General features: G+C 55.5%; 1 protein-coding gene across 1 annotated transcript in view; it reads left to right on the top strand.

Moving 5' to 3' along the window:
- Window positions 1-26,070, top strand: part of GSE1 (Gse1 coiled-coil protein) — a 121,602-nt gene that overhangs the window by 94,477 nt on the left and 1,055 nt on the right. Inside the window, exons 2-14 of the mRNA XM_023732552.1 lie at window positions 4,446-4,645; window positions 8,888-9,060; window positions 9,446-9,643; window positions 10,329-10,520; window positions 10,934-11,232; window positions 11,827-12,154; window positions 14,361-14,950; window positions 15,934-16,046; window positions 16,134-16,404; window positions 18,023-18,136; window positions 18,926-19,279; window positions 20,822-21,103; window positions 25,258-25,361. Coding sequence (XP_023588320.1) covers window positions 4,446-4,645; window positions 8,888-9,060; window positions 9,446-9,643; window positions 10,329-10,520; window positions 10,934-11,232; window positions 11,827-12,154; window positions 14,361-14,950; window positions 15,934-16,046; window positions 16,134-16,404; window positions 18,023-18,136; window positions 18,926-19,279; window positions 20,822-21,103; window positions 25,258-25,361 — 3,218 coding nt within the window. The remainder of the gene's footprint in view (window positions 1-4,445; window positions 4,646-8,887; window positions 9,061-9,445; window positions 9,644-10,328; window positions 10,521-10,933; window positions 11,233-11,826; window positions 12,155-14,360; window positions 14,951-15,933; window positions 16,047-16,133; window positions 16,405-18,022; window positions 18,137-18,925; window positions 19,280-20,821; window positions 21,104-25,257; window positions 25,362-26,070) is intronic.

Here is a 26,070-nt window from a genome sequence, read left to right on the forward strand (position 1 = left end):
AACAGAAGTTTTTAATTTTAATGAGGTTTCATTTATTTTAGTCTTTTGCTGTTTATGTTTTTGTTACGATATTTGATAATCCGTTGTTAAAAGCTAGGCCTGACAGCATCGCCTGTTTTTTCTTCTGAGAATTTTATGGTTTTAGTTTGCACATTTAAGTCCTTAATCCATTTTTAATTTGTTTTCATGTGTGGTGTGAGGCACGGATCCTGTTTCATTTTTCTGCCTATGGAAATTCAATTTTCCCAGCACCATTTGTTGAAGAGACTCTTCTTTCCCCATCAGATGGACTTGGCACTTCCTTATTCACCCACACCTGTTGCACCTGTTATTGTTGGTATTGTTAGCAGCCATCGAGTCAGCCCCAATTCATGGCAGCCCCATGCACCATAGAACTAAACGCTTCCTGGTCCTGCGCCATCCCCATGATGGGTAGTGGATTGGACCGCTGGGATCCACAGGGTTTTCACTGTCTGGTTTTCGGAGGTAGATTTCCAGGTCTTTCTTCATAAGTCAGCCTTAGTCCGGAAGCTCCACTGAAGCTTGTTCAGCATCACAGCAACACATAAGCCTCCACTGATGGACAGGTGGTAGCTCTCCATGAGATGCATTGTGCGGGAATCAAACCTGGGTCTCCTGGGTAAGAGGTGACAATTCTACCACCCAACCACCACTGTCTCATCTAAGGGCATGTAGTTGGTGCTTAATAACTGTGTACTTGGCTGGTTCAGTCCTCGTTGGGCAGGGAAGGCTCCTGGGGCCCAGTTGTCCGGAGCCCCCACCAAGCTGGGCCCCCCTTGCTCTTGAGGTTTCGTTTTGTGCCTGACCCTCACTTCCCTCCTGTGACTTTGGGGTCTCAGCTGTTAATTACGTACCTGCCAGCCTCTGGCACTCATCTGTGAGGTGGGACACAGGGTGACACGGCTGCGTTCTGTTCCTGTCATCTCCAATCCCGATTAGTTTCATTGACTAACTCTTTGCTGAATACGCCAGTTAATTACAGTGATCACAGGCCTTCCTGCGTGCCCCCCAATGAGAAGGGAGGCTCGGGGGCCAAGCGCGTGCCCCACTAATTGGAGGGTTTGTTGTCAAGGTATTGATTGCTACTGCTCTTGCGGGTGAGTAATGGCCTCCCGCCTCCGAGGGGATTAGGCCGCTAATTGCCAACAGCCTCCCATGACACAATGCACTCAGCGAGGGTCAGCCGGCCGCCCACTGCCCGTTGCTTTCCCCCTCACCCACCAGGACCTAGAAAGGAAGCCCATTCCGAGACAGTGGGGGTATGTCTTAAAATATAGGAGCTAGTGACTGGGGGATGAGGTCAAGAGGCATGGGGGTTGTGGGGAGAGGGCCCCTGGGCCTGGCCACTCTGTGAAGTGGGGTAAGGATGGGCCACCAGGGGCCTGGCATACAGCAGGTCTAACACAGCTACTCCCACCCCCCTTGCCTCTCTGTCCTGGCCCCCTAGGGGGTCCTGGAGCCCCTTGGACCTTTGACCCCACTTCTCCTCCGGCAGCAGGAGACACGTGATGTTGGCTCCTGGCAGTGTCTGCCTCAGTGGGATGGTGGCACTCGATGTATTTGTTTCATTGGGCTCCGCCCTCCCTCCCCTGCCCAGCGCCAGGGCTTAGCCAGATGCAGTGGTGCCCTCAGCAGCTGTGTGCCCAAGGCTGTGGGTGAGTGAGCCTCAATAGCAATACACACAGTAGCACTGTCCTCATCGACAAACGGCAGAAACGGCCCACATGTCCCTCCACAGGTGAACGGGTGCACACATGTCCATCCACACGATGGAATATTATACAGCCATGAAAAGGTATGGAGTTCTGATACACGCTTGCACAAGGGTGGACCTCGGGAACATCATGCTGAGAGAAAGAAGCTCAACGCAAAGCCATATACTAGAGGATCTCATCTGTATGAAATATCCAGAGTAGGCAAACCCATAGAGACAAAAAGTCGGTTCATGGCTGCTGGGGAATTGGGGAGTGACAGCTAATGGGTCTGGGGTTTCTTTTTGGGGTGATACGGTCTGCAATTAAGTAGTGGTGATAGTTATACAACGCTGTATGTATAAAAGCCATTCAGTTGTTCACTTTGAGTGAATTATATAGTATGGGAATTATATCAGTAAAGCTGTTACTAAAAAAAAACAGTAGTGGAGATCTCATGGAAATGCCTTTTTTAAAGGGAAAGGTGCCATCCCTAATATTTCCCAAAAATTTTAAGTAGATTGTTTATTGAAATCTTGAAACACATGGAAAAGCACAGAAGCATATGTGTGCAGTGGGTGAGTTTACATAGTGGAGCCTCATAGAGCCCTCCCCCAATCAGGAGACCATGGCGCCCACCTATTGCTGCCCCTCCCACCACTCTGTGCCCCCAGGCGGCGTAGAGTTTTCCAGACTAATCCCATCAGTCAGCTTTGCGTCTTTTGTATTAGGTGGACAGAAATGCTGTGGGCATGCCCGTGGGTGTCTGGCTTCCTACTCCGTGGGGTTTCTGGGATCCACCCCTGTGCTTGGTTCAGACCCTGCATGGGGTCTCCATCCTGAAAACGCCCCAGACTGTGTCCTCCTCCTGCTGATGGTGTTGAGGGCACTGAGAGCCTCTGGTGTCTGGTGGACACAGCCCCGTGTTCTGGCAGAGGCGAGGGAGGCTGCCGGGCCAGTGTGAGTGAGTGGCTAGTTCTGCGAGATATGGCTGCTTTTCTGAGGGGCTGCACACAACACTCCCTTGGCGGTGGGTGAGGGTTCAGGAGGCTGCGCCCGCCCTGACTTAAAACAACCAGGACTTTCCTTCATCGCATTTGTTACAGTGGATGGTGGCACGCCAGCTCCCAGGGCTTTGCCAGAACTGAGGGGTCAGTCCCAGCCGGCTGTTTCTGCGCCCATCTCCTGGCTTGGCCCTGCAGCCCGCCTCCCACGCTATCCTGAAACTGACTTGTCATAGTGGATTCTTCTGACTCACCCAAACCCAGGGTCTCTCACGACCCCAGAGGTTCATTCTCTTTGCCTAGAGAGGCAGTACTTAGTGCTGTCCTATCTGCTTTCACCTGCCAGTGATTGCACAGCTTCTTTCTACTCACAGGGTGGCCCGGAGCGTGTCCAAGCTTGTAGAGGCTGAGCTGGGATCTAAACCTGTCTGACCTAGTGTCGGGGTGTGGGCAGTGGCTGGCTTTGGGCCACAGAGAGAGGTGGCTCTGGGGGCAGTAGCTGACTGGTCCATCTGGGGAGTCAGGGTCATACCTTAGGGGCAGCAAGGTGGCTCTGGGGCATGGCCTGCAGGATTAGTAGGGGCAGATCTGGCTGGCCTGGGTATCTCCTCTAGGGCCACCCTGCCCAGTTGTGTGAGCTGTGCACAAATCTATGGAGCCGCATTCCTGATTCCATTGTTAAGTGTTTGGTTGCGTTTTGGGGGCAGGTGGCAGGAACGTGGCCTGGGGAGGGTCCTGCAAGCCCCACAACCCCTAGAGCGCCTGCATGGACGAAGCTGTAGTCTCACCCCCACGCCACCTCCCTTGTAGGCTGGAGAAATGGGGGTGACAGCTAAGGGGTACAGGGTTTCTCTTGAGGTGGTTGGAATGTTCTGGAATTAGATAGTAGGGATGGCTACACAGCTTTGTGGAGGTACTAGAAACCACTGACTTGTACGCATAAAATGATGAATTTTAGGTCATAAGAAAATAGAAAAATAAATGGCATTCCCTTAAATAAGCCCCCTCCCTGGGGTCCAGCAGCAGCAGCCCCCACACTGTGCCTCTGTGGTCACTCCTGCGCCACTGTCCAGCTGGTCGCTGCCTCTTTTTCTTTCCTGTGACCCACCCCCACCACAAGCTTAGAGGCAGTCAGGAAATCTCAGGCCATTTGGAGGATCCCCGCTAGTCTCGTTCCAACCCCCTGCTCACGCTCCTCGAGAAGCCCTGGCCTCTCCCCACTCGGGGCAAGCATCGCCTGGGCTGGTAGCCTTGGTGAGGCACTGACTGGCGCCCCACTCACCCTGGGTGGAGGAGGGGGTATCCCTGCACAACACCATGCCCACCTGTGTGCCCTGGGGTGTCAGTACTGAGACCCTGGCTGTGCGCGGGTCCCTCCCAGAATCCGGTGTGGTCTCCGGGCTCTGTGGCTGTTCTGGAAAGTGGTGCCTTGGTAGGGGTGGTGCCTGCCTCTCCTGCCCTCAGCCCATCTGAGGTGAGGGGGGCTCCCCTTCACGTAGGGTGAAGCTGGCACTGGGTGTCCACATCTGGTGCCTCACACTGGGCCAGGACCCGTGGGGAGGGCAGAGGAGGTTGGAGAGAGGCCTGGCCCCTGGTCAGTCAGCTAGGCGGAGTCGCTGGGCAGCTCCCAGGAGCATGGCTGGTGCACCTGGCCTGGCACACATATACCTGGAGCTGGGGGGTGCGGACAGACCTGTGGGCACTCACGCAGCATTTTCTTTTTCTACAGGGTCCTCACTGAGCAGTGAGTCATCCCCAGTGTCCTCTCCTGCCACCAACCACAGCTCCCCTGCGAGCACGCCCAAGCGCGTGCCCATGGGCCCCATCATTGTCCCACCAGGGGGCCATAGCGTCCCCAGCACGCCCCCCGTGGTGACCATTGCCCCCACCAAGACTGTCAATGGCGTCTGGAGAAGCGAGAGCCGGCAGGTGAGGACCGCGAGGCACATGGCTGGGGCCGGGGGGGCCTGGGATGGAGAAGGCACCTCCACGGGGGGAGCATCGGGTGCCAGTATCTGTCAATGGCTGGCGCCATCGCGGCTGAGTCTCCTGCGCCCTGTGGGTCTGTTTCTTCTGCAAAGTTGGGGCAGCGCTGCCCGCCCAGGGAGGGTTGTGATGCAGAGTGCGAGGCCGTGTCACGGCGCTTAAGGTGGCAGCTGTACTCTGCATGGTCAAGGGACAGTTGCTGTTACAATGACCTAGTGCCCAAATATGCAGGGAGCTGAGACAGGAAAACGGCATGGCCCACCGACCCACCAGGAGGAGAGGTATGAGGAGGGGGTTCTCATTTTGGAGACCCAGTGGATACTCCTGGACCCTGGAGGTGGCTTTGGGCCAGGACCCAAGGGTGGCCTGACTTGTCATCATCTCTGGCCTGAGTGGCAGGCCCGCCTTCCGGCTTTATCTCCAGCCAGTCGCTGGCTGCAGCCCCTCTCCACCTCGCGTCCCGCTGGTGTTGCTCACACATGTGCTATCTGGGGGTCTCCCACTGTCCTGGAGAAGGAGCAGGCAGGGCCTGGCCGTGTGCTCACTCGCAGGTCTTGGCCTCCAGAGGGGTTTGGAGCCCGAGGCACTTGGCTCCTGTGAGACCTCCTCGGTCCTCTGACTCCCTGCCCTCTGCTGCCAGCCACCTCCAAGGGCCAGTCAGTCTCAGGGAACCCATGTCCTCTGGCTTATGCAGTGGCAGCTCCTGCCCTCTTCCCCTGTCACAGCCCAGTGGCATCTGGTCCTACCAGGGCCCAGCTCAAGCCTGGCCTCCCGGTGACAGCTGCCCACAGCTCCCATTGTCCCGTCCCTCCCCCAGGCAAGGCTCTTCAGCAGGCCCTGCCCTCCCACCCTCTGGGAGTGAGCTGCTCTGAGGCCAGAGCCCCACGCCCAGCTGCCTGCTCATGTGTTGTGTGTCTCCCCCACCGGGTGTCTCATGAATCTTCCCCTCTGGGAGGCGTAAAGAATCACGAGTACCTTCACCACGTGGCTCCGCTCTGAGCGCTAGCGTTCTCCTCGGTGGGCCCTGAAAAGAGGCCAGGGCAGCTAATGATGCAGAGCACCAGCAGGGAGCGGGGAGGGGCTGGATTGCAGGTGATGGATGGCTCATCACCTGCACAAAGGTTCCACCAGGATTTCGTACTTCTCGGGGGGTATGGGGGAAGGAGAGGGAAGAACCTCATGAAGTTGGGGGTGGAGGAGGGGGCTCTTGGGCTCCGGGGCTCCCTCGTGGGGGTCACTGCTGTTCCGGGGAGCTGGACTGGGAAAGGTGGATTAAAGGGAGTCGTCGATTGCAGAGCTAACGGGGCATGTCCGCCGTCTGGGTGGTAGAGCTGCCTCTAATCACCAGAGGACGGCGGTCCCTCCCTCCGCCCTCCTTTCCCCTTTTATCCACGGCTACAGCTGCGCTAGCAGCCGTGGCTGCTCAGAAATAATAAAGAGCTGCTGCAGATGCACCCCAATGTTTGGCGGCCTGCTGGGGGTAGCAGGGGACCCTGGCCACTGCAGCTGTGGGGACTTGAGGTAGCTGGCCAGGCCTGGGTTAAGGGCTCTTCCTGCCCCTCCTTGCCTTGTGTGGCCCTCCTCGGGCTCCTGGCCAGCTGCCCTAGTTCCCAGAGGCCAGGCTAGCCCAGCCAGACCTAAGGCACAGAGGTGAAGTCTGGCTCTCCCACCCCTTGCCCTGCCCACTGGCCCCTCCCCGGCCTCTGTGGCCTAGCCGCCTTCACATGGGCTTTGTCCTTGGCCAGGGGGGAGAAGGGACTGTGCTCTGAGCTGAGCAAGGCCCCTCCTGGACCCTCCTCGCTTAGTCGTGGTAGGGCTGGTTTGCTGGGAGCTTCTCCCCGAGCGAGGCCCTCTTGCAGGCGCTCACCACCTCTGGCCACAGGGCTGGGTGCTGGCCGAGCCCAGGAGGTGCTTGGGCAGGTGTGGGCAGCCCTTCGTGGGGTGGCCCTGCGCACCCAGGGTGGAGTCCAGTCTGCTTTGGGCCTGGCGTCCATCAGGGGCACTACCCTGGCACCTGGAGGCCTTGGGCCCAAGGACCACCCCCTTCTCTTCCCCGGAGTGTCCAGGACAGTGCTGCCCCCTCACCCATCCCAGACCACAGCACAGCAGCAGCGCCTTCCTCACCCTTGGTCAGAGCCAGTCAGTGCATGAACAGTGTAGGCACCCCCACACCTTTCCCCTGCGCTGACACTGGGCACTGACCAGCCTGGCTAGATGTTGGCGTGGCAGGTGGGAGTGTGAGGAGGTGGCTCTGCATGTCACTGGGGCATGCAGGAGGGTGAGGGTGATGGTGCAGGCTGGGGGCGTACCTGTGTGTGAGCCCCCCGTGCTGATGCTGCACCCCGCATCCTATCTGCATCTGTGAGGCCACTCCACTGTGCTGTGAGGGGTGCTGTGGTTGTTAGGTTTGATAAATGAGGAAACTGAGGCACAGGGCCCGTGTGGGATTTGTCTGGGATCTCCTGCCCATACAGGCTGCATGGAGACCTGGGGCCTGGGCACCAGGCCCTGGCAGTAGACTGCTCCGGAAGACTGGGAGGCAGGAGGTGCAGGCTGCCATCTGGCTCTGACCAGGGCATTAGTGTGCATGTCCCAGCCTTGAGTTCCTCCGGAGGCAGGTCAGAGGTTGCGAGCCCACAGGACTGACCATGAGCAGAGGGGGCCCGAGCCGAGCACGAGGAAGAGGGGCAGATGCTGCTGCTGCTTAGAATTCTGACCATTGGGCCTAGCTCTCAGTCATCACTGGCGCGTCCTCTGACCAGCTGTCAGCGGGCCGGCTGAGTGAATGTGCTTGACTAACAAGTCCCTCCCGCTGGCTCCACCCACTCCGCTAGCTAACCTGTGCAATTTTGATCTTATGGGGCGTGTTCTGGGGTGTCAAGTCTGTCGATTCCAAGACGGATGGGTCTCTGGAAGAAGGTGGCCACGGCAGTCCTTCCCACGCACCCACTCAGGGACGTAGATCAACTCGGGGCATGGGGCCCCTGCTGCCCTTTGTCCGCAAGTCTGACAGACAAGACATAGCAGAGCCGGGGAGAAAGGAGGCACAAGGAAGGCAGGAAGTCTCCGTGTTTCCACAAACCTTCCCGGGAGCCCTCTGAGGCCCACTGAGGTTGGCAAGGAGGAGGGCAGAGCTAGGGCCCCCTTGTTATTGGGCTTCGGTGCCCTGGTACAGTGAACACACCAGGGACTTGGGGAGGACAGACTGTCCCTCCCTTTTCTGAGTCCCGGTTTGCTCCTCTGCTGACTGCGGTAACCAAACCTGCCTTAGGGGCATCAGGGGGCTCAGCGTACAGAGGTCCCCCATTCTGCTTCCTGGAAAGCTCAGCTGGGCCCCAGAGCAGGTGGCCACAGGTGTATGATTCACCGACAGCTTAGGAAGCCTGGGTCTTCCTTGTCCTCACTTTGAGGGGAGGCCTAGGGCCTGCGCCCAGGTGACGTCTGGGACTAACGCTTGCTCTCTGGACCTTCCTACGCGGCTCTTTTTCCACAGTATGCTTCCCTTCTCTGGGGTGTCCACACAGGTGGCCTCTGACCTATGGTTGCTCCCACACACGGCTTGCATTGTCCTCTTCATGGGCCGGGGTGGCACCCCAACCCCTGGTCTTAGGGATCCTCGGGGCCTCTTCTTCATCCCTTTCTTGCTTGGAGTAGCCCTTCTCTGGTGTTCCTGGGGTCCCCTTCCCCCATCAAAGCCTCATCTGCTCTCTGTCTAGGAGACGGAGCAGGTGGGGTATGTGAAGGTGCCAAGGCCACTTGGGCAGTGGCTGGGAACAGACCAGCATGTTCAGCCCTGGGCGGTGCCAGCTTTCTGTGGCCTCTCCACGGGGCAGCAGGGGTGCAAGGTGTGTGGGGGCGTTGGGTGACACAGTAGTTGCCTGCTTGGCCCTGGGGGATGCCTGTGTGCTTGCAGTCAGTGGATGGGTGTTCCCCACTGCACAGAGAGCTGGCACCTGGAGTCCAGCTTGGGACCTGGCACAACTGCAGGAGCGGCTGTCCTCCCACCCCTCCTATGTACCATGTCCTGGGATGAGCAGACTCGGCGGCCCTGGCCCCACGGAGGAGGCCCCTAAAGAGAGCCCTCACTGCATCAAGAGCCTTCTGTTAGCCCAGAGGAAGACAGTCTGGGCCCACCTGTGCTGGCCCTGAACCCCTAACCCACCTGCTTATCCCTGTCCCCAGCAGGATGCCAGCTCGAGGGGCGGCAGCAGCAGCCGGGAGCGCCTCATTGTGGAGCCCCCACTGCCCCAGGAGAAGGCGGGCGGCCCGGCCATCCCCTCCCACCTTCTTAGCACCCCCTACCCCTTTGGGATCTCCCCCAGCTCAGTCGTGCAGGACTCCCGCTTTCCGCCACTCAAGTAAGTTGGCCGCTGGGGGAGACAGGGCTGGGGAGGGCACACGGGCTCCAGGTCAGCACCAGGCCAGGAGCCTGGGGTCTGCTTAACAAGGCTGAGGGCTTGCTCACCATCCCCAGGGCCAGGCCTGCCTGCCCCTGCTCCCATACTCTATGCCCCAGCTGATCACTGCTCTCCAGCCCTGTCTGTACCCTCTGTCCTTGGTTCTCAGACCCGAGGGGTCCCTCCAGGCTGTGTGACCCTGGAGCAGCTGCTGCCCCCTGCCCTCCCTGGACCCCCCACCAGGCCAGCATCTCGGCAGCGGGAGGCCAGGCCTGTCCTCGAGATGCATCCCTCTGCTGGAGCGGGGGGACACAGGGTTCACCGTCTCCGTCCGCCCCACCCACAGCCTGCAGAGGCCTGTGCACCATGTGGTGCCACCCAGCACGGTGACCGAGGACTACCTGAGGAGTTTCCGGCCCTACCACACTGCCGAGGACCTCCGAATGTCCTCCCTGCCTCCGCTCGGCCTGGACCCTGCCACTGCCGCGGCCTACTACCATCCCAGCTACCTGGCCCCGCACCCCTTCCCACACCCAGCCTTCAGGTGAGCCCAGGCCCAGGCCTGCCTTCCCCTCACTCTGTCCGCGGACCTTGTGGGCCTGGCAGAGTTGCTGCAGCCTTGCCTTTGCACATCTGCCTGTCCGGGCCCCTGATCTGTAAAGGACAACATGAACAGCCCCCACCTGTGCCCAGCCTGAGTCTGGCCTGCACCCCCTTGGCCCTTGTGATGGGAGACCACCCCCCCAACCCCCGCTCCCCCGGTGGTTTGAGCCATCCTCTCCCATTCTCCTCCCTCACGTCAGCCCTGTTGAGCACAGATCACTGCTGGTGGACGGCACATGGAGCTCGAATGTGTGTGGGGCAGTCCTCTGCTCCATGGCAAAGCAGTGCCCACCCAGGGGAGCCCCACGTGCCAGGTTTCTTAGTGTGCAGGCCAGCCTGGCGGGTCTCTGATGGGCCTCAGAACCCTGGCACAGCTCCAGGCAGTGCTTGGTGGTCCTGGTCAATGGAAACCCTGGGCTACTCATGGGTGGAGGTCCCTTCCTGCAGCCTTCCGCCCTCCCCCAACCCCCCACACACACATATCAAGCGAGCTGTGAGATGGACACCCTGGCAAATGCACTTGGGGGAAGGGCTGAGGGCGTGGGCCGGCTTCTGCCTGTTTCTCTTGTCTTTAAACTGAGGTGCACTCAGTGTACTACGCTCACAGCTGCTGTGTCCCTGCACAGGATGGACGACTCCTACTGCCTGTCAGCTCTGAGGTCCCCCTTCTACCCCCTGCCCACACCTGGCTCCCTGCCTCCGCTGCACCCCTCGGCGATGCACCTGCACTTGTCTGGGGTCCGCTACCCGCCCGAGCTCGCCCACTCATCCCTGGCTGCGCTGCACTCCGACCGGCTATCCAGCCTCAGCACGGAGAGGTGAGCCCTCTGCATGTGGGCCACGCTGCCCCTCGGCAGCAGAGCAGCCGGCTGCATGTGCAGCCGGACAGCTCCTTACCCACTCAGTCCCCAGTGTCTTTACCCACAAAATGCAGGCAGGGTAGTTGAGGTTTCAACACGGAGTTGTAGTCAGGCTCGTCCCTTTCTGAAACGGAGCTGGCAGGCTAAGGGGATGGCAGTGTGCTCGGGAAATGCTGTAACTGGGTCTCATGGGCTGATCTCTTCATGCTGTGGTACAAAGAAAAAGGGGTCCTGCTTACCTTCCATCACTGTTCAGGGTAGAGAGCTTTTGCATGGAGAACTGGGCCAGGGTGAGGGTCTCCCCTTCCGTGGGCACCCCGGCCCTGCCGCCCACCCATGATGCACCTCACTGACTCTCTGCTCCTCCTCAGGCTGCAGATGGATGAGGAGCTGCGGCGGGAGCGAGAGCGAGAGCGAGAGCGGGAGGCTGACCGGGAGCGGGAGAAGGAGCGTGAGCGTGAGAAGGAGCGAGAACGCGAGAAGGAGCTGGAGCGCGAGAAGGAGCGGGAGCTAGAGCGCCAGCGGGAGCAGCGGGCCCGCGAGAAGGAACTGCTGGCTGCCAAGGCACTGGAGCCCACCTTCCTGCCCGCAGCCGAGCTGCATGTGCTGCGGGGACTTGCTACGGATGAGCGGGCCAAGCCCTCGGAGCAGCTGACCCCGACTCGCACAGGTACTAGGCAGGGGCACAGTCTGTTGGGGGAGTTAATGGGCAAGGGCTGTGGCCAGCCGGTGGGGTTGGCAGCGTCTGGGGACTAGCTTTCCAGGGAGGCCTCAATCTGCTGCGTTTGCCATTCCCACAGCACAAACACTCCCGGCAGGGCCGGCATCACTGAACAGAGTCGGGACGAGATGAGCGTGGCTCACCGTAGTGTACACCACACAGGTGCACAAAGTAGCTCCCCTCAAGAGCAGAAAATGCTGTGTAGTAAAAAATTGGAGTGATGAGCTTTGAGTTTTGTTTTTGACATAATTTACTTCATTGTACAATCTAACTTTCAGCAACAGTTGTGTTTAGCAGCTGGCTTAAGCAGTTCCTGAGAGTTTCAGTCTGCTCTTACAAGCAGTGTGAGCTGGCTCTGGCTCCCTGGCAGGTTCAAGGCCCTTGGCTAGGCAGGACGTGCTTCCTGAGCATGTCTGTAGGCCCCTTGCAAGGGTCTGGTTCTGGCCGGGGAAAGGCCCTCCTGCAGGGCGCTTGCTGCTCTGGGTGGTTGACAGGGCTGGGCACAGAGTCCCGTGCCTTGCGTGATGGTGTTTCTCCCCACAGAGAAGCTCAAGGAGGCGGGACTGCAGGCGCCCAAACCTGTGCCACACCCGTTGCACCCGGCGCCTGCTCCACACCCCAGTGCACCCAGCCTCATCTCCAGCCACAGCGTCTTCCAGGCGCTGCCTGGCAGCAGTGCAGCTGCAGCACTGCTCATCCAGCGCACCAACGAGGAGGAGAAGTGGCTGGCGCGGCAGCGGCGGCTACGGCAGGAGAAGGAGGACCGGCAGTCACAGGTGTCCGAGTTCCGGCAGCAGGTGCTGGAGCAGCACCTGGACATGGGCCGCCCCCCGATGCCAGCGGAGGTAGAGCACCGGCCCGAGAGTGCCAGGTGAGCCTGGATGTGGGCGAGGGATAGGGGGCAGGGCATTGAGTGCTGGCAGCATCTATTGAGCACCTGCTGTTTGCCCAGTGTCCTGCTGTATGTTCTTGGCCCATGTCATTTCGTTTTACCTTCCTGTTATAATCCTGCTTTGCCCATGAGGAAGCTGAGACTCTGAGAGGGAAATGAGTTGCCCAAGGCCCCCATTCCTGAATAACAAGGCAACTAAGCCCAGTCCCCGGTGGTATCCCCGAAGAACATGAGGAAGGACCTTTCTATTCTTGATCAGTATCTGTCCTTCCCAGACTTTGGAGCCTGGACTTTTTTTTTTTAAATGACAGTAGGGCTTCTTTTTATTCTTTTTGAAATAAAAGATTAGATATTAGATTTATTGTTTTTATAATAAAAATAGACCTGTTTCCCAGCCCCGTGATAAAAGACTCTCTGGGAGGCCTTTTTGCCAGTCTCTGAAGCCCCTGGCTGCTTTGGGCCAGGAGCAGCAGCCAGGGCAGTTCTGGCCTGGGGCTCACCCACTCCCCCGGCCCTCCAGGCCCCAGGTAAAGGGGTGGACTAAGACCCATAGCAGGGGGATGGGAGTCGAGGTGAGGGGGCTGGCTGGTTAATCAGGGACCACACCTTCTCTCTGGGCCTCAGTTTCCCCATCTGCACACACCAGGGACAAGTGGAAAGCTTCCTAATCTGCTTTCCCACTTGACGCCCTGTGGTGCTGCCCAGGATGGCAAACACTGGACACTCTGGTTCACAAACTCCTCGTATGTGGGTCCCTTCTCTCCTCCAATGTTCTCATGGGTCAGTGCTGGGGTTGGCGAGGGGTGGAGCTTAGCTTCTCTCTGGGCTTAGTCCAGTCTGCTGGGTGAGGCTGCCCCTCCCCCTCAGAGTCCTCACCCAGTGATGCAGAAATCAGTCCGTGGCAGGTGCCCTCCTCTGCCTTTAGCCTGCACAGCCTCAGCCCATGTAGGCCGGGTACTGCGGGAGGCAGGGTGCCTGCTGGAGTTCCAGTACTTGTCACAGCAACATGAACTCCATGTTATGACAGGCGGTCCTTGTGCTCTGAGCTAGAAAACCGCTGAATGCTCAGTTCTGGTGCATGAAATATTTATTCTGCTAACGGGTTTTATTCCTTTGCTGTTTACTTAAGAATAAACAGTTTCTTGATATGGTTCCCTTTTGTACTTTGCTGACCCTGAGGTGCGATGGCATTGGGTTTCTCAGCTTTGTGGCCTGTGGTCAAATGTGCTCCCCGGCCAGGTGGGGAGAGATCTCGGGGGCCTGGCCGCCCCTCTGTCCCTCAGGCCTTGCCCCAGACTACTCAGGCCAAGTGTATGAGTGTGCTTTTTTAAAAATAGATAAACTTTGAGAAAACAACACTCCAAACAGACTTTTGTGAGTTGGGGCTTATTTCAGGTGCATTGAGGGAACAAGTCATTAGTACGATGTGGGCGAACTTGCTGTAGAGTGGGGCGGTCCCTAGTGCGGGAGGCTTTCCTTGGACTGTCTTCTTTATAGACGCAGCTGTTCCATGCTGCCTGGCGGATAGGAAGCTGGGCTACAGCGAGGAGCCCTTGGGACACTGTTGTTCTGGCAAGGGCCACTGGGGGTCAGCAGCGGCACAAATTTGTCCTGACCCCAGGAGGGCCTCTGGAAGCTAGTGGGAGTGGGCCAGGCAGACAATGGAAGCCTTGTTCTCTTGCTGCCCTCCTGAGAGGAGCATGGGTGTGGGGAGTAGTAGCTCCTTTAAGGAGGCTGGCCCACCCCCCATTATCCGCCCATCACTTGGCACGTCTAGAGGTGGGTGCCATGTGGGCCCTGTCCTCTACATGAGCCACACTCTCCCCTGTGCACTACAGGTACAGGTCTGTCATTATGGGTGTACCAGAGGTCTGGAAGGCAGTGTAGAGTGAGTGTGGAAAGGCCATGGCTGAAAAATAGGACCGGAGATTGGGTGAGATGACGCCTGGGCTGGGACAGGCCATGACCCTCCACTTAGCCTCTACATCTCTCTGAAAAGCGGGTCTGCAGACACGTGCCTCAGGTGTTTGAAGAGGAAGTGGAGATGCGTGTAACTTGGTGTCAGATGGAGCCCAGCCGCCCCATCGTCCCCCAGCCTCCGATCAAGGGGCTTAGAGAGGGGTCTCCATCCCCTTGCAGTTCTGGCTCCTGGTTAAATCTGACGGCATCATCTGCTCACTTCCAGGCCGGGGCCAAACCGTCATGAGCCAGGCAGCCGAGACCCCCCGCAGCATTTTGGCGGGCCCCCACCCCTCATCTCACCTAAGCCTCAGCACCACACAGTGCCCACGGCCCTCTGGAACCCCGTGTCCCTGATGGACAACGCTCTGGAGCCCCGGCGGGCCCCTGACAGCCACTCTCTGCACAGCCACCCAGGCCCGTTCGAGCCCAGCCGCCAGGCTGCTGTACCGCTGGTGAAGGTAGAGCGGGTGTACTGCCCGGAAAAGGCTGAGGAGGGGCCCCGGAAGCGTGAGGCTGCCTCCCTGGACAAGTTCCAGCTGCCGCCGCGGGAGGCGGGGAGCCTGGAACACCCAGCCTTCCCCCATGGGCCTGGGCCCTTCCTCACTGAACTCGAGAAGTCTACTCAGACCCTCCTGGGCCAGCAGCGGGCCTCCTTCAGCCAAGCTGCCCCCTTTGGGGAGCTGGGCGGGCGGCCCCCAGCACAGCGAGGCCCCGACCCGGCCTACATCTATGATGAGTTCCTGCAGCAGCGCCGCAGGCTGGTCAGCAAGCTGGACCTGGAGGAGCGTAGGCGGCGCGAGGCCCAGGAGAAAGGTCCGTGCCTGCCCCGTGTGCTTTCCTTGGGGATGGAGGGGTGGAGGGTAGGTGAGCATGGCAGAGCCAGGGCGGGTGCCGGACTCTGTGCTTCTAGACCCAGGTAGTGAATTCACTACCCGACACCTGAATTGGGCAGACCGACGGTGGCCCCTGCTGCAGTGCACACTGACGCAAAAAGCCAAATCATAGCTGTCTGTGAAGACACTCCTGCTGACATGCCCAGTTAATAAGTGATGAGTGCAGGCTAATAAGATGGTTTTTTAAATATTAATCATATAACATGACGGGGGTGGAGCAGCCAGGCCAGCAGGGGCTCTGAGGACAGGGCTGCCACATAAACTGTAGGCTGAGGGGGGCAGCAGCAGGCATTGCCCAGGACGGGGCTAGGCACTCTTTCCTTTCTGGCTCAGCCAACAGCTCTTTGGGTTTCCCTGGGTGAGGCCCCTGCCCCGTAACCCTAGACAGCCAGGAGAGAGGAGGACGCAGACCCCCAGCAGAGACTGGGGCTGAGGGAAGGGTCAGGCCAATGGCCTTTGCTCTGTCTGAGGTCAGGGCTCTCGGGCCCCATGAGTGTTGAGTCTAGCCCTAAGGCAGCCCAGAAGCTGGGCAAAGGCTGAGCCCCAGGTTGTGGGGTCTAGGCTGAGTCGGGAGCCTTGTAGAGAAAGAGGAGCACCTAGTGCCTGTGGTGCAGGGACTCCACTGGTGTCCTTTGCATGGGGGTGGGCCTGCTTCATGCCTTTGAGAGGATGGGACCTCTGTGAGCCTAGCCCACCCCGGGTGGTGTCCCGATGGCCCCTCAGGAAGCAGTATTCACAGGCGATGACCAGTCTCCATCCCTGCCTGCCACCCATGGGAAGCCTAGGACTGGTGCCAGTGCAGATGTCCACCTGGTGGGGTGCTTCCACTTCTCACAGGGGCCCCACGCAGGGGCACTGGAGAAGTGATGCTCCCAGCCTGAGCAAACCCATTTCGGCTCTCAGGGTACTACTACGACCTGGACGACTCATACGACGAGAGCGACGAGGAGGAGGTCAGGGCCCACCTGCGCTGCGTGGCTGAGCAGCCGCCGCTGAAGCTGGACACGTCCTCCGAGGTCCGCGTCCCCACGGCGCTCGCAGGTGGGGCGGGGGCAGGGGCAGGCGCCTGCCTTCACACTGACTTGTGCTCTCTCCCAATCTAGAAGCTAGAGTTTTTGCAACTTTTTGGCTTGACCACCCAACAGCAGAAGGAGGAGCTGCTGACGCAGAAGCGGCGGAAGCGGCGGCGGATGCTGCGGGAGAGGAGCCCATCGCCCCCAATGGTCCAGAGCAAGCGGCAGACCCCCTCCCCACGCCTGGCGCTGTCCACCCGCTATAGCCCTGATGAGATGAACAGCAGCCCCAACTTTGAAGAGAAGAAGAAGTTCCTGACTATCTTCAACCTGACGCACATCAGTGCCGAGAGGAGGAAAGGTGAGGCCTGGGCCCTGCAGGGTCGCTGGTGGCACAGGCAGGCTCTGAGATGTGCTCAGCCAGGGATGTCTCCAGCCTCCCCATGGTCCACAGGAGCAGCACCGCTGCTTCCCATCCACAGTGCCCACGTCTCCACCTTTTTGCCTCTCTCCATCGCCCCCCTTGGGGCCTGCGTCCTCTTGCTCCACACATGCGGGCACGGCTCTGCTTCCTGAGTCACCTGTGCATGTTTCCGGTCGTTCCTTGTGCTGGAACTGGCTCTGTTTTCAATAGAATGCATCCTCAGGGTCGCCCCGGAGGCCCACGCCGTAATTGCCGTACACACAGCAAAGACGTGTTTGTTCTGTCTGTGATGTGCATACAGCTGGGCTATTCTCTTGTCACTGTCATGCCGACAGTGCCTCTGAGAAGACGAGGTCTATGGGCAGGGGTTCGGTGCCTCCTGGTTCAGGGGACTCCAGGCTGGAGTGGTAGCAGGCTCCCCCTCGCTGCACCGCTCACGTGGTATCTGTGTCCCGTGTTCTTGCGGCAGGAAGCTGGGGTAGGGGGCAGGGGGGTGGTCGCTGATCTGGTGATGGGTGATGGCCTGCAGCCCCCAGGCAGAGCCAGCTCACGTGGAGTGGGTAACTGGCCCTGCATCCACACATGCCATGGACCTTGGCTCGTATGAACTTGGCTCTACTCTTCTCTTTCTCTCTGTCCCTCTCTTTCTCTGACCACCCATTTGCACAAGCTCCCCCTCTCACACCTGCTTGCTTGCTCTGGAAGAAGTGGCAGGAAGCAGAAAGTGCTGATGGGTCACTTAGCTGCTTCGTTTCATGACTGGGGTGTAGAAAAGTGTAATTTTTGTTTTCAACCAGTAAGTTGGAATTTTCGCTTTCCCTTAAAGGAGTAAAAAGACAGTTGCCATGAAGTTGACTTCAACTCATGGTGACCCCATGTGTTTCAAAGTACACCTATGCTTCATAGTGTTTTCAGTGGCTGAGTTTTTGCATATAGACGCACCTTGGAAGAAAGGTCTGGTGACCTGGGTGGACTCAAACCTTCAACCTTACAGTTAGCAGTTAAGTGCCTTCACTATTGGCTCCACCCAGGGACTCCCTTAAAATAGTAATGTGTTTGTCACCAGTACAAATCCCTGGAAATGGGCATAGTTTTGTTTTTGTCTGGCTTGATTCCTGGAGGACATCACAGGCGATGTGGCCAGAGATGGTCCTGACACAGGTCCCCTCCTCAGTGAGGGGGCAGTGGTCATTAGGGGCACACAGGGCTGGCTGTGCTTCTTGACCCCGGTTATTCCTTGTGCTGGGACTGACTCTTCTCTCTTCAATAAGAATGCATCCTCAGAGGTTTCCCCGGAAGCCCACAGGTGCCCACGGCCATAGTAGCCATACACTCAGTGCTTTGGGGACTAGGCTGTAGCACTGCACAGTGAAGGCTGAGAGGAGTCTGGGCTCAAAACTGAAGGCTCCTCCTGACCACGCACCTGGTGGCTCTTGCCTCTTGTTGATCTTGGTTGCACGGTCTTGCCCTGCTAGTTGCAGCCGGTCTGGGACCTAACCCCCTTTCCCCAGAATGACTCCTCGGCCTTGTTAATCCCGGGCTGCTTTCCTCACAGACACAGAGAGGCTTGTTGAAATGCTCCGTGCCATGAAGCAGAAGACACTGTCGGCCGCAGTGGCGGGTGCACTGACGCATGCTCCGAGGGACAGTCTTGCTGCCTCCCTGAGCGGTAAGGCGCGGGGCGGGACATAGCCCCATTGGCCACCGCCTCGGGATGCCCGCAGGGCTGCTGGGGCAGGCGGTGCTCCGGACTCTGGTCCTGGTGGCCGCATCTTCATCTTGAACCTGCCTCCTGAAGACCGTGTTTCTCTGCACCCCTTTCATGTGATGTGTGGCTTTCTGCACAGTGTACAGAGTCTCCTTGGGGCTCAGAGTTGGGGGTCCCAGCTTTCTGGGTGTGGAGGCTCTGTGATCCAGCCCAGCGGCCCACAGTGCTCTGCCTGGCAGCCTCTGTCTAGGCCACTGTTCTTCTGTCTTCCCTCCATGGCACTCTTTCCCTGCATCTTGCTCTTGTGCTCTCTGCCTTTCAGAACTCTCCAGCACTCGCTTCCACACCTCTCACTGTGCTCATGGCTGTTTATGCCTCTCCATCTCCTGGGTGGAGCAGTGAGTCACTCATTCGATCCCTCTTGGCTCCTCATGGGTCGTCTTGCCCTATTAAGACTCTTAACTTCCTACGTTTCTAGTGGCCTGAACTCAGTGACTTGCTTCTTCGCTCATATCCTTTTTCTTCTTGACACCTTCCCAAGGCACCTTTCAAGGGTGTACTTGTTCCTAACCACACCGTGTCTTCAGACCATAAAAATGTTTGCTGACTTGTAATTAATCATCCCCTGAATCTTTGGCTTATACTGGGGTCTTCACTAGGTCTCTGCTGTGGTGGTCAGTGTCCGTGTGATGGACACTTGGCCTGTGAACTTGCAGTTCTTAACCTTTTCTCTCACTTTGTTTCTAAAAGAACCAGCCACGCAGCAGGCCTCCCTGGAAACAGATAAGCCCGTCGGCATCGCTGCATCCCTGTCTGACGTCCCAAAGGCTGTGGAGCCCGGGAGACTTGATCCGCTCCAGTCCCAGGAGCCGGCTCCTGCCTGCAGTGAGAAGGCCAGACTGGGCGAGGCACCTGGGAGCAAGAAGGGCCTAAGCTTGCTGCACTGCATTCGGGGCCCTGCGCCCAAGGACATCCCCGTGCCACTGTCGCACAGCATCAATGGCAAGAGCAAGCCCTGGGAGCCTTTTTTGGCTGAGGAGTTCGCACACCAGTTCCACGAGTCGGTGCTGCAGTCCACCCAGAAGGCCCTGCAGAAGCACAAAGGTAACTTGCTGCTCCTGGCTCAGCCCTGCTGCCGCACATTCTAGATGGCCAGCTGTCCCGTGGCTGTGGCCGCCCCTCTGGGTGCCCATCACAAGGCCTCGCAGGCCCCCGTGCACTCAAGTCATGATGAGTGACTGTAGAGGAGGTGTACTAACTTGGTAGCACTGGTGGAGCCTGAGAGTCTAATGGCCCCCAGGTGATACCAGCGCTGCTCACTATCTGCAGACCCCACCCCAGAACATTCAGCAAACGTGCCATCTACATGAGTAGAAACACCTGGTTTTAGTAAGGCCACAAAGTGGGGCCTTGCCACATAGCCCACCGGGCACTCTGCGGGTGGTACTTTCCCAGCACCCCCACAGGGCTGACCAGGCGGCACGCACTCCAGTCTCAGGTCCAGTCAGCCCTTGCTGGAGCCCCCGTGATCATCCCCTTGGAGACGCCAGTGGGGAGTCGTGAAGGTCAGAAGATGGGGTAGCCATGTTTTATTACCACTGAGTCAAAAGCTATGGTTGATTAGAAAACAATCCTCAACAATTGAATAACTATTGTGCATGATAAATTTCTGTGAACTTTAATCACCAGAAGAAATAGTTTTGCCAAAACCATTTTTAAGCTTATTACTAAAACCAAACCAAACCTGTTGCCATCAAGTTGATTCGGACTCATAGTGACCCTATAGGACAGAGTAGAACTGCCCCATAGGGTTTCCAAGGAGCAGCTGGTAGATTTGAACTGCCAGACCTTTTGGTTAGTAGCCAAGTTCTTAACCACTGCACCACCAGGGCTCCTTTTTATTACTAGAAAGTATAAAAAGCATTTTTTTTAAAATATAGATATGACAATGATTTTAAAAACGGAGAGGAGTGCTTTCTAGGGTTTTTGTCGTGAATATACTTGGAAGGATGCAATGGAAATATTTTGAACAGATGTAAACTGTCTCCCTTCCTAAGGATGGAGGATTTTCCTTCCCATGGTCTCTAAAGGAGAAGCTACAGTGGCATTGAGATCTTTGTAGAAACTCACGGGCATTCGGGCTGTGTTGCTTGCAGACACCATGTCACCAAGACTCCTCAGAGGCTTCCTGACCATGTCTTCCTACATTTTCTATTTCAGCCATTTCCTAACATCATACTTGACTGTTTGGTCCCTGCCATGCCGGGGCAGCAGCCTTCTGGTCTGCCGTGGGGCTGCACCTGCGACAGGCAGAACCTCTGTCTTTATGGGCATGCCTGTTCGCACAGATCGCAGCCCAAGCCAACTCCTGGTGGAAGGCAAAACCTGAATACCTGCATCACATATTAGGATGCAGCACTGTGACTGGAGTGCAGGTGTGCCGACTAGAAAGCTCAAAATTTCGGTGCGTTTCTGTTTCTAATGATGCTGCCTTGGATACTGCATAGGGCTGGCCTACCTGAAGACCTGCAGCCATGGGAACTTGTTGCCAAGGGGCAGGGCAAGCCCCTTCTCTCTCGTGCCCCTCCCCTCCTTGTTAGTCCCTGCAGGCACCATGGCCTGAGCCTGGTTCCCTCCTTCCCACAGGGCACGCGGCTGTGCTGTCGGCAGAGCAGAACCACAAGGTGGACACATCTGTCCACTACAACATTCCCGAGCTGCAGTCCTCCAGCCGGCTCCCCCGACCCCAGCACAATGGCCAGCAGGAGCCCCCACCAGGGAGGAAGGGCCCCATCACCCAGGAGATGGACCAGGACTCGGAGGATGATGATGACGAGGAAGATGGAGAAGAGGAAGACGAGGAAGCCCCCAGACGGAAGTGGCAGGGGATTGAGGCCATTTTTGAAGCTTACCAGGAACATATAGAAGGTAAAAATGGGGGGGGGGGAGTGAAAGAAAGCTTAATAGATCAATGAATGCAGGATTTTGTTGCCAACCTTGGTGACTTCTTTTTTTTATTGTTGTACTTTAAGTGAAAGTTTACAATTCAAGTTAGTCTCTCATACAAAAATTTATACATATGTTGTTATGTGACCCTAATTGCTCTCCCTATACTGTGACAGCACATTCCTCCTTTCCACCCCTGATTTCCTGTGTCCATTCAACCAGCTCCTAACTTTCTGCCTTCTTAACTCACCTCCGGACAGGAGCTGCCCATTCAGTCTCAGGTATCTACTTGAGCTAAGAAGCACACTCTTCACAAGTATCATTTTATGTCCCATAGTCCAGTCTAATCTTTTGTCTGAAGAGTTGGCCTCGGGAATTGTTTTAGCTCTGGGTTGACAGTCCAGGGGCCATGCTTTCTGGGGTTCCTCCAGTCTCAGACCGTTAAGTCTGGTCTTTTACTAGAATTTGAGTTCTGCACCCCACTTTTCTCCTGTTCATTCAGGGACTCTGTTGTGTTCCCTGACAGGGCAGTGATTGGTGGTAGCTGGGCACCATTTAGTTCTGGTCTCAGGATGATGCAGTCTCTGGTTTATGTGGCCTTTTCTGTCTCTTCGGCTAATATTTTCCTTGTGTCTTTGGTGTTTTTCATTCTGCTTTACTCCAGGTGGGTGGGGACCAATTGATGCATCTTAGATAGCCGTTCACTACCTTTTAAGACCCCAGATGCCGCTCACCAAAGTGGGATGCAGAACATTAATAAAGTTTGTTAAGCCAGTTGACCTAGATGTCCCCTGAAACCATGGTCTTCAGACCCCTGCCCCTACTACTCTGTCCCTTGAAGTGTTTGGTTGTATTCAGGAAACTTCTTAGCTTTTGGTTTAGTCCAGTTGTGCTGACTTCCCCTGTAGTGTGTGCTGTCCTTCCCTTCATGTAAGATAATTCTTACATGAGTAACCCTCTCCCTCCCTCCCCACCCTCGTAACCATCAAAGAATGTTTTATTCTGTGTTTAAACCTTTTGTTGAGTTCTATAATAATGGTTTTATACAGTATTTGTCCTTCTGTGACTGACTAAATTCACTCAGCATAATGCCCTCCAGATTCCACCATGTTATGTTTCACAGCTTCATTGTTCTTTATCGTTCTGTAGTATTCTATTGTGTGAATATACCATAATTTATCTGTTCATCCATTGATGGGCACTTAGGTTGTTTCCGTCTTTTTGCTATCGTGAACAGTGCTGCAATGAACACGGGTGTGCGTGTATCTATTCGTGTGACGGTTCTTATTTCTCTAGGATAGAGTCCAAGGAGTGGGATAGCTGGATCGTATGGTACTTCTATCTCTAGCTTTTTAAGGAACCACCAAATCGACTTCCAAAATGGTTGTACCATTTTACATTCCCACCAAGAGTGTATAATAGTGTTCCAGTCACTCCACAACCTCTCCAACTTTTTTTCGCATTTTTTTGATTAATGCTAGCCTTGCTGGGGTGAGATGATATCTCATTGTAGTTTTGATTTGCATTTCTCTAATGGCTAATGATCGTGAGCATTTCCTCATGTGTCTGTTACCCGCCTGAATGCCTTCTTTGGCTAAGTGCCTGTTCATATCCTTTGCCCATTTTTTAATTGGGTTATTTGTCTTTTTGTTGTCGAGGTTTTGCAGTATCTTGTAGATTTTAGAGATTAGACATGGATCCAATTTGTCATATCCCTAAATTTTTTCCCCAGTCTCTAGGCTGTCTTTTTACTCTTGGTGAAGTCTTTTGATGAGTATAAGTGTTTGATTTTTAGAAGCTCCCAGTTATCTAGTTTCTCTTCTGGTGTTTGTGCATTGTTACTTAATGGACTTTGGGCCTTTGTCAAATATCAGCTGCTCGAAGGTGGATAAATTTGTCTGGATTCTCAACTCTGTTCCATTGGTCTATGTATCTGTTGTTGTACCAGTACTAGCCTGTTTTGACTACCGTGGTGGTATAATAGGTTCTAAAGTCAGGTAGTGTTGAGGCCTCCCATTTTGTTCTTCGTCTTGAGTAATGCTTTATATATTCTGGGCCTCTTCTCTTTCCATATGAAGTTGGTGATTTGTTTTTCCATCTTGGTGACTGTTTCTAAGTGACACTACCAGAGCCTAGATGGCCTGGGACACAGCTAGATATAAATACCAGAGGGTTTTGTCCAAGTGAGACGTAGGTTTGCTCAGATGTTCGGCCTACTCCAAGAGCCATCCCCAGGCTTGGAGGTGGCCAGGCTTCCTTGTCGTGGAAGAAACCAGAGGCTATTCTCATGGGGATGTATAGTGCCACGACCCCTCCTCCCCCGCCTCCTAATTCAGCCAGCCCTGAGCCCTACCTGGGCTATGCACAGGGTCCTGGAGAACGAGCTGAGCCCCACAGCCAGCCTGGCTGCTGCCTGAGCCTACAGGCCGTGACCTCAAGACTCCAACAAGGCTGATGACTCCGTTTAGCATTGAGCTGGCACTTTGCCAGGGGAGGCAGGCCCTGGTCAGGAACCAGAATGTTTTATTCTCAGCAGGGGTGCAGTCCTCCCCAGGCAGGTAAAGGCAAACCATGTTGGTCTTTAATGGACACATATCCATCTTTTACGGGTTTGTGGTTTTGGTGCCTTATATGGGAAATCCTTCCCTACCCCAGGGTCAGCTGGTATGTTCCTCAAGTTCTGCTTTTCTTGTTACACATAGCATTTACAGTGTGTGGAGTCAGGTAGAGAGCTAATTTCATTTTCCATGCACAGATAACCATTTATCCTGGTGGTTTCTGGAAGGGCCCCTCTTCCCCTGGGGTTTGCTCTGTGGTGTACCACCTTCACATGTGCCAAGGGTGGTCTTGGGGCTGCTCCTGTGTGCCCTGCCACCCTGTCCTTGTCACCTCAGCAGCACAGCTGCTGCCCCTGGTTCTGGCTTTCCCAAAGGTACACCAAAAAAAAAAAAAATTTTTTTTTTCAGATGCAGCAAACTTACAGATTTGGAGAGAATTGACATTCTTGATGCTTATGTCATCAGTCTATGAATATGGTATAAAACTTAAATCATTTTTACTGTTTTTTTTTCCCATAAGTTATATTAGATTTAGTTTTAGGTATCGCTTATTTTTTTCTTGTGACCATGATCTTTGTTTCCATTACATTTTCTAATTGGTTGTATGCTTTATTATAGAAATGCTTTTCTTACATGTTGTCTTGTATTGAGCAACCTTGCTGAACTATCTGGAATTGTTGGTGTGCTCCAGTCCAAGGTTGAGGCCACTGCATTTTGAGTGCCTGCCAACCTAGGGGGCCTCATCTTCCAAGCACTGTTTTGGACAGTATTCTGTTGTGATCCATAAGGTTTTCATTGGCTGATTTTCGAAAGCAGATCACCAGGCCTCTCTTCCTAGTCTGTCTTACTGTGGAAGCTCCACTGAAACCTGTCCACCTGTGAGACCCTGCTGGTATTTGAAATGCCAGTGACATAGCTTCCAGCAATACATAAGTCACCCCAGTACAACTGACAGGTGGTAGTTATAAGTGGTACTGGACTCTAATTTTAATTGTACTTTACTATCAAGGTGGTTCTGGCCTTTCTACATTTGGTCAGGTAGCCTATTTTTTTCTAGGATTTTGTCATTCTCGACCATCAGTGGCTAAGGTCTGTTTTATCCTTAATACTTACTGTTCCTTGTGCCTTTGCCCTTTTTTCTTCATTCTTGGTTGGGTTTTGGTTTTATTGAACTCTTTATATCACCCTCATGTTTTCTGTTGTAGTAATTTAGGTACTCACCTTTTTTCCCTTCTCTTTTACTCTGGCCTTTATCCAGCAGCTTAAACTGAAAGCCTAGCTCTTATTTTTAATCTTTTCTTTTTGAAAGAATTAATTTCAAGGCCATATATTCACCCAGAATGACTTCATCTGAATTCCTTAAATTGCCGTTTGATTCGAGATCCTTTGTCCTTACTCTGAGGGGATGGATGTAAGTAGGTACCTTACACACTCACTCACCAGTGTGGTTTGAAGGTGAAGCACCATGGTGTACTGCTGCTTGCACTGGGGACGGGCTGCCGGGGTGAGAGTGGGTCACCTGCCAAAGTCCTTTGTGGCTCCTGTGCACTGAAGCGATCACGCCTCTTGTCTTTTCAGAGCAAAATCTGGAGCGGCACGTGCTGCAGACACAGTGCCGGCGGCTGGAGGCCCAGCACTATAGCCTCAGCCTGACGGCGGAGCAGCTCTCCCATAGCATGGTGGTGAGTCAGCCGTGACACTGGATCCCAGGGCTGCTTCAGGCACACAGTGCAGCTTCTTCCTTCAGGCTTGAGTTCAGGACAAGTTTTGAGGGGAAGCCCTGCTCTTCAGAAATCAAAACTTGTAGTCAAAATGAGATTCAGTTGATGACTCAAGGGTTTAGCTAAGGAGGAAGATGTCTTAAATTTATAGGGTATTGACCCTGGAAGGGTAAAGATGCTATTTGTGTGTCTGTTTTGGGGATTTACTTACTGCCTATATCCATCTACTTCTACAGTGATTTACTTAAGGAGGAAGGAGATTTTACTGGAGAAGGAACACTCTTGAGGCAAAAACTACCTCATGCCAGCTTTCAGCTGGGCTTGGCAAGTTTTCCAGCTAACAGCAAATAAACCTACTAGGCTTCCTCCAGTGTGCAAGGGGCAGGCCTCAAACCAGGTCTCCAGATCTGGACTATTCCTGAAGCAGCAAAAGTTTTATAGCATCATTGGGGCTGACTTTTTAAGAACCCCAGGCTCAAGCTGACTTTTTAAGAACCCCAGGCTCAAGCTGAGGCCGTGAATGGACAGTGGTTCTAGGAGAGAACGGGTATTTTGAGAATCCAGGGCTCTGGGAAAACCAGACTGCTCCAAAGGCCACTGTCGGCACACTCCACTGGGAGATGGCATATTCAGAGTGTTGAGGGTATGTCTATCAGCACAGCACTTGGCC

The sequence above is a fragment of the Trichechus manatus genome, unplaced genomic scaffold (assembly GCF_000243295.1).
Source record: "Trichechus manatus latirostris isolate Lorelei unplaced genomic scaffold, TriManLat1.0 scaffold00053, whole genome shotgun sequence".
NCBI classification, from domain to species: Eukaryota; Metazoa; Chordata; class Mammalia; order Sirenia; family Trichechidae; genus Trichechus; species Trichechus manatus.